At 35.7% G+C, this 12,256-nt stretch overlaps 1 protein-coding gene across 5 annotated transcripts in view; it reads left to right on the top strand.

Moving 5' to 3' along the window:
• Positions 1-12,256, top strand: part of LOC107035255 (coiled-coil domain-containing protein 144A-like) — a 104,275-nt gene that overhangs the window by 68,091 nt on the left and 23,928 nt on the right. For 2 of the 5 annotated variants that reach the window (XM_072952538.1, XM_072952537.1), the window contains exons 27-35: positions 643-671; positions 856-928; positions 2,683-2,937; positions 4,534-4,607; positions 5,759-6,499; positions 8,578-8,732; positions 9,224-9,394; positions 11,759-11,792; positions 12,073-12,214. In XM_072952538.1, coding sequence (XP_072808639.1) covers positions 643-671; positions 856-928; positions 2,683-2,937; positions 4,534-4,607; positions 5,759-6,499; positions 8,578-8,732; positions 9,224-9,394; positions 11,759-11,792; positions 12,073-12,214 — 1,674 coding nt within the window. Of the gene's footprint in view, positions 1-642; positions 672-855; positions 929-2,207; positions 2,234-2,682; positions 2,938-4,533; positions 4,608-5,758; positions 6,500-8,577; positions 8,733-9,223; positions 9,395-11,758; positions 11,793-12,072; positions 12,215-12,256 lie in introns of those variants that run through there. The other 3 variants (XM_072952541.1, XM_072952540.1, XM_072952539.1) reach the window with 3 other exon arrangements.

Raw genomic sequence — 12,256 nt, 5'->3', positions numbered from 1 at the left:
GGCTAGAGGATCCAAGAAATGTAGGCATACCAATAGCCCATGTGGGTATGGGAAAAAATGCTTATGAACGATTATTCTACAAGTGTGTATCCAAGCTGATCAATTCATAACACTTTCTCTGATGGGAAGTGAATTGCACATTCGAATGAACTGCCATCACTACTGTGGACTTCCTAAATCACAGGACAAATTGAAGAGCGTGATAAATACTTGTAGTCTAATGGTGTCAGTCGCATGAAAGATGTGCTGTTGCATTTTACCATCAGCTTTCACATTTGTCTTCTTGGAGCCGTGACTTGTTCCTCTGATTGGAGATCGCTTTTCTCCTCCTCAGGCAGCATGTTCACATTGGTATACGTGCGCGTTTCTATTTTATAAAGTCATTTGAAACATAATCGTACTTTTGAGATCTTAACTGCATGTTTTGTTAAACCTATATTCCTGCTCTTTATTGAGTATGTTTAATGGATTCAAATTTCTGTCTTGTTGCTGTCCTAACTGCCCCTGAAAAACAAAACACCGAAACCTAACGTGTTCATTTCTAAAGCAAGCATGAGGGTTGCACTCAGTACTAACTGCATGAATGGATAGTTGGCTTTCATATTTACATATAATTGATTATGTGTCCCTTTTGGCTTTTAGATTCTACTGAAAGATATCCTCACCTGAAGGTAAAAACTTTTGTACTTTTATCTTGAATTTTTTTTTTAATGAGGGTGCTGGGAATTTAGCCTAGGACCTCATGCACTGCTAAGCAGGCACTCTGCCACTGAGCTAGATCCTCCCCCCTTGAATTATTACAACAGATTGTATCAAATGTACATTATTAATCGGTTTGTTTCAAAAACCATTCAGCCTGCAGTTGGAGTGAAAGATTCTGTTCCTAATAAAACAGGAGAAATGAAGAATTTACAAAGATTGAAATCAGGTAAATTTTGCAATACAAATTTAACTCTGCAATGAAGTACAGCCTTCTCATTTCTAATTCCTTTTATTTTTTCAAATTTAATTGAAAGATGACATAAATAAGGCAGATGTTGTTATTGGTACCCATGTTTGAAAAATGTATATAAGCATAAGAAATAGATTTTTAAAATGTCAGCTTTGACTTGGATGTTTCTGTTGATGTTGGGAGACACTAAAGTGCTCAGTTTGGAGTCCCTATACTTCTCAGGGATTCTGAGAGATTGATTATTAGGTTCAAGGATTTTTCCAGAGTTTTAAAATGCTTAATTGAATTCTGGCCTTTACGTAGGGTAAAGCTTCACTTGCTAACATGTCAGTCATATTTCACTTTAATTATTTCATCTAGTGCTTGCTATCACATTGATGATATTTATTTATTTCTATATTTATTTATTAGTGGAGGTCCCTAGGGATTGGACCCAGAACCTTATACATGCTAAGCATGTGCTCTACCACTGAGCTACTTCCCTAGCCCAAAGATCTTAAGCCAACTGAATGTTTTGATTAGGAGAGTGTGTGTGTGTGTGTGTGTGTGTGTGTGTGTTGTCTTTGATTATTAAGAATGATGGAAGTTATTAGTCCTACCTTAGTATTTGGTAGACGTGATCTTTTAAAACAATAATCCTAAAAGTTCTGGGGGTTTTGAATATTTTTTATAGTATTAAAAATTACTGAGAATTCTGAAAAACTTTTAAGTCGGTTGTATCTATTGATGTTTAGTATATTAGAAAACAAAACTGAAAGGTTTAAAAAACAAGCACATACAAACATTCCATTAGCCATTAGAGCTATGATGTTATCACATGTCATGTATCTGGAAACCTCCACTGCACACTTAACGGAGAATGAGAATGAAAATAGCATTCAGTATTATTGTGAAATTAGTTTTGACCTCCTGGACTCCCTAGATGGAGGGAACTTGGGACTTTCAGGGCTTCTCAGATGACACTTGAGAACTGCTGTTTTAAACAGGGTTCATGGATGTGAAATGTGATGAAGTGGGCTTTAAAGTTCACTTCTACATTTCTTGCCTTTTTTTCTTTAACTTGTCTCTAAAAGTTTAAATCTAACAGCTTAATTCTTTTAAGAAAAGGAAAACATTTTTGTTATATATTCCCTGCCTCGTGGCACTCTGTACTCTTTGGATCTAGTTTGTACCTAGCCTTATCCTATTTTTATATGGAAAAAATAAGTCACTCAAGGCTATCCTTTCTTATATAAATTTATGATGTTTATCCAAGGCTTAAGGTAAGAATTCTGAAGATATTGGTACATTGAGGAAAGACTGTCTCACTGTAATGTAAGTAGTACCATTCAGTAAATTTTTCTTAATGCCCATGTCTCTAGGACACAATACTGTCATGCATATTTAAACGTCTAGTAAGTGGCTGGTTAGACATACATTTTGTGAATGAAAAAATTCATATGAAGAAGAATCATAATTATTCATAAAGGTCTTGTGGAATATAGACTGTTTTATAGAGAGTGATGAGTGAGTCCAAATAAGTAATACCAGGAAATTAAAAGTAGAAAAAAGAGAGACAGTGGTTCCCTATGTGAACAGCAATGACATTTAAAGTACAAACAGCCGGGAAGGAGCAGTGTGTTTGGGGGAAGAGGAGGACGTGGGACTGCTGCTCTGGAAAGAGAATTCGTACAAGTTAGTCAAGTTTGTGTTGTTACTCACATTCTAATAAGTGGAAACTTTGTTTTCAGATCCTTCAGACTGGGATTCTACTTGTTTGAGCCTCAATAATGAGACTGGTCAAAGAGCCGAGCATTTGAAAGTTGATAAATGTTCTTTGGTATCACAATCAGTGACCACAAACCAGTCAGCACCCACAGAACTGAGGCAGACGGCCCTAGTAGGTAAAGACCGGATGACTATTGAAGCCGTGTCTCTGTCAGAAAATGCAGCGCTCCGTGGCGTGTGTGAATCACAGCTGCCAGAGAACAGAAGCAGGAAAGAAGGTAATAAAGCAGCATAGAGAACTAGCCATGGTCTACCTGTGCGTGGCTTCACCATGCTCTGACTTTGCAGAAATCCCTTTGTGGCAGGATCGCCTTTGTGTTTACTCCTTTTATGCAGCCTACAACCAGACAGTACCTTTTGGCATGACATTTACATTCATCCTCTGACCAGAGCAACATATTAAATAGCAAAGAGAATTAGGAGAAAGTAAGTTCGTTCAGACTAGTATTTAGCACGCTCCTGAGAGCAGGTAGGAGAGTGATGTCTAGAGCTTTGTGACTAGTTGGAAAACCTAGGTGGACATCCAAAGATTCCCTTCTGAAAATACGGTTTCTTAGCTTTATTTTTATCTAGTTCTGAATTTATAAATGCTAGTTATAGCTATATTCAGTGTAACTGAAAAAGCACCTCTGCAACTGAATACCAAAATATTTCTGGTATATTCTCTGCCTTTCTGTATTTTAGAAGTGGCTCTCCCGGCAGTAGTGGCAGTCATTGGGAATTTGCTACACAGGACCTCCTTCTTAACTGTGTCCACGTAGTATATCAGCTTGTTTTATTATTTTCAATGGATTGACAGGGCGAAAAGGATACTGGTTTTTAAGGAGTGCTTTATCACTTAAAAATAATATATGGAATATCAAGTCTAATTCTTCTAGGATAGCCATTCTGTTGATTAACCACATCTAATATGTGTTCTGCTTTATATACCAATTAATTTAGTGCCTTAATGAGTGATATAATCAGAGCTGTAGTAGTAAGTCATACAGTATTTTTTCTGCTCCTATAGTTTTATCTTTTCTTCCCTTACCTGTAGAATTAATGTCATATTTACAAAAGATTCTCAGCTATCTCCTATAGTAGTGACTACAAGCTATAAACTCAAAGTTTTTCTAATAAGTACTGTTTATACAAAGATACTTTTAAGAGTTTGTCCTCTGCAGCATAGGAGCAAAGAGGATAGACATGTAAAGAAATAGTTTACAGTTCAGCTGGTGAAGACACACTAGAAAAGTCTGTGAAGTACCAAGGTAAATCCAAGGAAAGAGATCCCTGTGTCTCTGCAGAAAGACAGCTGCAATCAAGGAGGACTTCACAGAGCAGGCTGAGTCTTCAAAGAGGAAAAGGAACTTGTCAGAACAGTAGAGGGAAACGTTTCAGATTAAGGAAAGATAAAAGCATAAAAAGTAACAGTAATTTTGGAAACCATGAATAACATTGCTCTTGAAGCTTGGTATGTGGTTAAATAGGTACTGTTAGGAGAGTAGGGTCTATTGTGACTTTGTATATTTCTACTGTATTTTTAAATTTGGTTTTATTTCTCTTTGTTTTGTTCATGTCTGGTGAATCAGTCTGTGAGTGGAACTTTGAGATGTTTGTATGCCTTTAATCTGGTAACATCGAGTATTTCCCAAATAGTTTGTTGAAGTTTTAGATAATTAGAAGTATTTCTTAAAGAAGTAACTATCCAGCTAAAGATTAAGCTTAATTTAAACTGTCAATTGATGAAATGTGTTTTATGTTTTTATAAAGAGGATGCCTTTTATCTAGCTGTTCTAAGTAGTGAATTTTAACTAAGCGTATTCATTTTTCAGCAGACCTAGACTTAGAAAGGACACCTGAGGAAGAGCAAGAAAGACTTGATGGAAGTCAACATAACCACTCACAGGTATGTGAAAATGTAAATTTAAATTTCTTGTTTAATACCGTTTTCTGTGCTTTAATAACACAGTTCAAAAGAAATTGCCTTTCAAACTAGGCTTTTAAAGTCAATAAATAATTATTTAATATTTAGTTTTTAATAGCATTTTATCTCATTACAAAACTTAACGTATTGTTAGGATCTATAATGATTTATAGTTAAACTTTATCCTTGAAATTGAGGCAGAAATCCTTCCTGAATATTGTTTACTTCTTCCATTCTTATAACTTCCTCACATGATAGTAAAGAAGGTGATATCAAATATTAAATCATGTGATGAAACAGTTGAAATTGTAAATAACATAGCAGTGATGGCCACCAAGTTAGTCTCATGTAAGGAACAGTCATTCCCAGTGGTCCAAAATTTGCAGTTTCAAATTGCAAGTCATTAATGCCAAGATGAAAGATTTCTTCTGTCTTGTGATCTCTATGTAATCGATTTCAGAATCTACAATCAGGGAGAGAATAGGGGTCATAGAGTCAACCCAACTGCCTAGTAAGAGAAGCAAACCTTCCAGGATTGGACCTTTGCTGTTAGGGAACAAACAAAAACTTTCTAACTTATTTCATTTCAGGGTAGGAAATCAGTAAGTATTATTAAAAATTCTTTTACTCACTCTCACTAGCGAATGTTAGAGTGTAATATAACTCGGTGGATGCAGAGAATACATATTGAGATAAATCACTATCATAGTATATCGTTTGCATTAAAATTCAGGAATTTGTTCCTCTTTCTGATTGATGTTAATTGATTTTGGCACCTAATAATTTACAGTTTGCTTATTCTCCAGTTACTAGTCCTTTAAAAAAAAAAATCTTTACATGCACTGGAGGGGCTCACTATTTAAGGTATGAGAGGTGAAATATTTTTTAGTGAGGAAATCTTTGTAATGTTAAAAATCTAATCTCCTCTAATTCTTGGTAGATTTGACATGTGTGAATTGTTTAGTTCAAACAAGCAGTGACAAAGTTAGGTTTCTGAGTTCCCGTTTTACTCCTATTTCAAGGCTAAGGCAAGTTACGTTTCACTTCTTAGTTTGTGAGTAGCCAAACATAGATTGGTTTGTTAAATTTTAATTATTTTCTAATTTTTCTTTATCCATACTTGACTACTTAAGGATAAATGTGTTTTACAAGCATGTACTGTGAAAGAAAAGAAATCTGAAGATCAAATCAAGCAGATTAATCTTTCACTTGTGCATCTGCAAAAAATGCCTAGAGAACCAGAAATGAATATGGAACATGACAGAAAGGACATACCTGTATCTTCAAAACTTTCTTGTGTGGAGAAGCATGAGGGCATGTGGGTCAAACAAGGCAAATTGTTCTGGAAAAATACTTCAGAAGTTATCACAAAGAAGTCAAGTCAGAAAATCAGTAAAATCCTTGGAAAATGCAAAATTATTTTTCATCGTAAGGGAGGGTCACCACGTGACAACCCTGAACTACATGGTAATTTAAAGGAACTACCTTCCAATATGACAGATAATATATTTGATAGTGGGGAAAAAGATGCACCTGGAGCCTCTGTCTCTGTAGGATTCCAGGCATTCTCTGAACACAAAGAGCCCAGTCTTGAAAAAGTTTTTCCATCTTATTCCAAGTCTGAGTCAACAGAGTATGGTTGCCAGCCATCTTCAAAACTTTATTTAAATGAAAAGAAGTTAGATGAAAATGATAAACCAGACACCGAAGATGTTTTTAACAAAAATGAGGAGAGTTTTTATCATGATAGAGAAAATGAAGTAAGGAGCCGAGTTCCCTTTAAAGTGAAAGAAGACCAAGAATTTGGTACAAAAAGAATACAAAGAAGGAACCAAAATACTCACTGGAAATCAGACATTGGCCGTGCACCTCAGGTAAGTGGTCCTGAAAGCCTTTTTTGGTTTGTGGCTTGCCTGCTCCAGTGAGGTGAAACACACGATTCAAATAAAAAGTCACGATATGTCTGCTGTTTCAAATACTTATAAGCAAACCAAACGAACACAAGACCAGCTCCAGAAGCCATTGCTTGCAGATAACAGCGGTGCTGATAACTCTAAAATCATGGACCCTGAATTAGGAAATGTGAGTTCTTCTCCATCAAATGGTAACAGAACATCCAAAGTATATCTAAAAGATTTACACCAAGATATGCAAAGGTTTAAGAATGAGGTAGGCATGTTACAAGTAGAATTCCTGGCTTGGAAAAAGAAAATTCAGCTTCAGAAAGAGGTAGAGATTCCTTTGCTGCTACTCTGTTTTTTCTCTTTATCAATAATCTCTTCCACTCTGATCCATATTTGATCTGATTTTCCACTTATGAAAATAGCCTGTGTCATCTAAATATGTAATCGTGTAGAAACAAGACTATTTCTGCCATCTAAATAACAGGAACTCAGGGAAGTATTTCCCTGGGTTTTGTTCTTTAATCAACCTAAGTCTCTGTGCCAGTCTTTCGTATGAAGTGGGAAAGTAATTCAGCTGTGTGTGCCACGTGACCTGAGCCAGAATAAACGCGAGTGAAATGGCTTAGGAGATATAATAAGCTCAAGGGTTTTGTTTTTTTGTTTTAATCTTTTGGCTTCAATGTAAGTTGCACTTCCATAGAATGGGAAGGAAGCAGTGACTGAGAGAAGGGATATAAGCACACACTCCCACTAAACTGATCTGTGTGTTGTGCTTTAGTGAGTGCGGGCTTATCTGTCTTACTGATCACTGAACACTCAGAATTCCATCATGGCCACTTTGACATATTCTTAAGAACAAATACATGTGCTCCCACATATTCTTGAATCAACACTTTCAGGTGTTTCTGTTGAGTCAGACACTTACATTGTATTATGTAATAAAATGTAGTAAGTAAGTTTTGACATGTATGATTTTACCATACAGGTAGTATAAACCCTCAGCAAAAAAAAATTCAGTATTTATCGCCAAAGGAGAAAACTTGAGTTTTGAGATGCACTGAATGATTTTTTTTTTTTTACTTCTAGTAATAGATTTTTAGAATGTTGTGTGTTCTTTTGTGTGAGGTGCAAAGAATGTCAAAGATAGAAATCTGAAGGTGTTCTCCTTTAATAGAAAAAGGAGATGAGCCCTGCCCCCAACTTTGCCAAAATCACACTTTTAACTTACCTGATCAACTTGATGAATTTATTTGGTAGCTTATTCGATTCAGTGTTACAGAATTGTATCATCTCTTTTGACACCGTAAAATGCTGGGGAATACTGCTTTAGGGAATTTGGACAAATCGCTTAACCTTTCTTGGTTGTGTTCTCATTGTCAGTAAACAGTGGGGCTAAAGTAGATCATTCATTACTCCTATGCCATCGAGCTATAAAATGGTCTTGGTTATTGAATGTGAAATTGGGAAGCATTATTCCTTTTGCAGAATTCCACACTTACTGGCAATTCATCAGTTTCACTCTGCTCCTTTCGGTAAACTTGGGTTTATATATTTTGTTAAACACCACTTTTTTGATACCCCAGGATCCAGATGAAACAAGAATTATAAAAAGTAGTAGGGAAAGGATAGCTTTAGCACAGAAAGCAGAATGTTTCCTTTCTGTTACTGAAGCACCAAGGTGTGACATCTTCTAAATCTGGCTGTTTAACACAAAATCTAGGTGGTAAAGACAGGAGAGGACAAATTTTATGCCTTTGTCTTTTTATTTCTTTGTCTCTGCCATTCACCTAGGGAAGAGTGGATGTAAGAGCACAACACTCGGAAAGTCCTTTTTGAAATTTTGGAAATTCTGTTTCTTTTCCTCAAAGAGAAAGAAGCAGAATTGACAAACATTTCAATGACTTGAAATGATAAAATTAAAATAAGCACAAAAATATTTTAATCATTGAAATCAGGGCAAACTCTGAGTCAAGTGATAAAATGAATGAAAAAAAGTCTTTATAATGAATGAAATCATAATTACCTTTTGTATCAAACTTTCACTAAAGGTTGAAGTACAAGAGAACAGGAACAAAAGTAGTGAACTGAAAGGATCAGAAACCATGTGTGATGGCAGTTATTACAAAGGATTGACTCAGCAGAGGAAGAGGGGAAAAACTGATGACCAGCAGTTTCCTGCTCTGCAGAAAGGAAATTCTGATAGGTAAGCCTAAATCAGTATTCAACAGTAGGTAAGTATTATTTTCCTAGATATTGTTCAGAATTTCTTTCCAGACTCATCTCTACTTGCTTCCATGTATTTTGTACTCTTCCTTCCAGGTTCCCAGGGCACACCTAAATGCCATGTGCCTAATCTTTGTGCTCACATTCTAATCTCTTAAGTAGAATAATTTCCTTCTGTCTCTTCTGCTCATGACCTCCTGTTTATTTTCCCTCTTCTTTAAAGCCTTCCCTTATACTCACTTCAGCTGCTACATGTCAGCTCTTGCGTATCACAGTGTACCGTAATTGTGTATCTGTCTTTGAAGCAAGAATTTGTGTTTCCTTGCGTATGGTTGGCACTTGATAACCATTTTGTGGATTCATAAATGATTGAAGATAGGTAGGAGTTGGAATTTTACAAAAATTGTTGGTTTTTAAAATATCAGTAGAATTAGTTTTTAAAACTTGGCTTTCTTATGGATTGTTTTACAGTAGCTGTCCTGGCTTGTATATGACAGAAGTAAAGATGAATGAAAGTGGAAAACGGACATTAAAAGCATCTATGACTTCGTGTGTATTTGAGAAGACTGCCTCGCTGGCTGGTGGTCTCCTACACGTGAATGGCAACAGCAGTTTAAGTGAAGGAGATCAAGGTTGTGGCAGGTAAAATCTACAAATTCTTTATTTCTAGGTGAAGACTTATTAGCGGTGATTACCTTCTCTGGAAATAGAACCGCAGCATATAGCGCAAAGGCCAGGGCAAGAGAATCCTCAACTGTATCGGAGGAACTCTGCCGGAAGGTTAAGATGGGGACAAGTGCCTTTGACCGAAAGTAGTTTCAATAAAACATCCCCATGGAAGCCGGGCTGCAGTGAGTCAGTGTGAACAGCCCCTCAGAGGACATTCCCTGGGAAGGCAGGAGAGGACTGGGCGATAACTGAAGGGGAGCGTGGGGCTCGTGGGGGTTCCCTTTCTTTTTTTTAATGATGACATGGTAGTTTGTAGAGCATGTCTGTGTGCTGTTGGATGTGATTCCATAGAAGACGTGTTTTTCAATTTCATCTTGTTTGCATTTCTGGTATTAGAAAGTGTATTGATTGTACTGTGTTATCTTTAAAATAGAGTAGTAAGCTTCTATTCGTGTATAGTTTTGTTGTAAGGTCTTACTCATTAGTTCTGAAGCATAATATTCTTACACAATTGAACATTCAGATAATGACTTTAAAGTTACACCATTGTCCATAGATTGTTAAAAATTGTATACTCATAATAACTATACAAACACTTAGGCCATACTGAATAGGGTTTAATCATTCCTTGATGACTCTAGACTTTATAGTGTCCTTGACAGTATCATCATGAGTGGCTGTGGTTTTTGTATGCTATTGTAAAATACCAGATTATATTAACAGTATTTGTTTAGATTCTAGGAAGAACGGGAAGGTTTTGTTTATATACAATAGAATAATAAACTATTAACAATCTATCACAGATGATTACTTTTGGATTACTAAGTTCTAAATTAAAAAAGCCATCATGCTCCATAAGGACATGTCAAATGCATGAACAAACAGCTGAATGGATAATGAACGCCTGCTGATTAATGTCTTTAGCAAAAGCAAATCTTTATTAAAAGTAGATTTCCAGGATTGCCTAGGTCTAAAGTCTTTTTATTTTGAAAAAATAGGTGTTAAGATTCAGAAATTATTATTATTTTAACAGTTTTTTCTTGAGTCATAGTCGTCTTGCAATGTTGTGTCAAATTCCAATGTAGAGCACAATTTTTCAGTTATACGTGAATATACATATATTCATTGTCACATTTTTTTTTTTGCTGTGAGCTACCATAAGATCTTATATATATTTCCCTGTGCTATACAGTATAATCTTGTTTATGTATTCTACTTTTTGAAATCCCAGTCTGTCCCTTCCCACCCTCTGCCCCCTTGGCAACCACAAGTTTGTATTCTATGTCTATAAGTCTGTTTCTGTTCTGTATTTGTTTTGCTTTGTTTTTGTTTTTAGATTCCACGTATGAGTGATCTCATATGGTTTTTTCTTTCTCTTTCTGGCTTACTTCACTTAGAATGACATGCTCCAGGAGCATCCATGTTGCTACAAATGGCGTTAGGTTGTCGGTTCTTACGGCTGAATAGTATTCCTTTGCATAAATGTACCACATCTTCTTTATCCAGTCCTCTGTTGAAGAACATTTAGGCTGTCTCCATGTCTTGGCTATTGTAAATAGTGCTGCTGTGAACATTGGGGTGCAGGTGTCATTTTGAAGTAGGGTTCCTTCTGGACATATGCCCCAGAAATTATTATTTATAATTATACCTAGATACGGAATAAAAATAGAGAGTCATTTACTCCATTAGTTAAACATACTTAAAAATAAATACTACTTTCTTCGCATATTGTGAAATGCAAGTATTGAAGCCAGATTGCCTGGGTTGGAATTCTGGGCAGACATAGGGGCTTCGACGAGTGACTTGGCTTTTCTCTGCCTCATTTTCTTCCTGGGTAAAGTACCTAAAGTATTACCTACCTCCCAGGATTGTTGTGAGGATTAAAATGTCTTTAAGACATGTAAAGTGCTGATAATGATGCACAGCAGTTGCACACTAAGTCCTCAAAAAAGCTAATATGATTATTAGAAAAGGGTTTCTTTCATATAAGGACTTAAGTAATACTTTCCAAATGGGTTTTATTGTCATAAAAGCCAGTTTTTATTAAAAAAGACAACAACAAGAAAATCCTGGTATATTTTTTCCTATCAAATAATACAAGTAATGTTAGTTCTTCCTTTTCCTTTGCTTGTCCGCTTGATCTAAATTTAATACTTTGTTAATAATATAATTGATATACTTTCTTTGTCCTTTAATGTTACTGTTTCATTTAATCTCTTTTATTGAAAATTAATTATCAATGCAAAGACTTTATATAAAAAATAATAGATGTACATATTTCTTGTATTTTCAATATCTAGTATTTGGCTTAAATGAAGTGCTTTTTTCTTTTTTCAGGTCTTCAAAGAAAACGTCTGCTAAAAAGGACCAGGTAGAGTAAAATACTAATTATAAAAGTATTTTCCTGTAGTAAAAAAATTTATAAAAGATAGAGTGGAAAAACAGAAAATCCTCCGTTGCTGTAGAGACATTTACTTAAAAATAATTTAGAAACACTATAGATTAAGTTAGCCTTTTGACAAAAATCGGTTCTTTCGAGAAGTGTCTGTGTTTTTGCTCTCATAAAAAGATGGGCATCTATCACCTCTGTACACTGAGCATATTTCATAACTATGTTGGAGACACTGTGAAATAGCATTATTTATTTGTAGGTCAAAGAGCAGATTAATTCTGTGGATGGCCTCGATGACTTAACTCTGTCACCGGAAACAGCTCCCAAGGATTGTGAGTCGCTCTTCCCTAATTATAAGAATACCCTGAGGCTAATCGAACAACGTGGCCCGGAGAGTAAAGGTAGGACCCCCGTATGACTGCACAGCCTTTTTAAGTATCTCG

The sequence above is a fragment of the Vicugna pacos genome, chromosome 31, assembly GCF_048564905.1.
Source record: "Vicugna pacos chromosome 31, VicPac4, whole genome shotgun sequence".
NCBI lineage: Eukaryota > Metazoa > Chordata > Mammalia > Artiodactyla > Camelidae > Vicugna > Vicugna pacos.
This window is presented reverse-complemented; position numbering and strand designations above follow the sequence as displayed.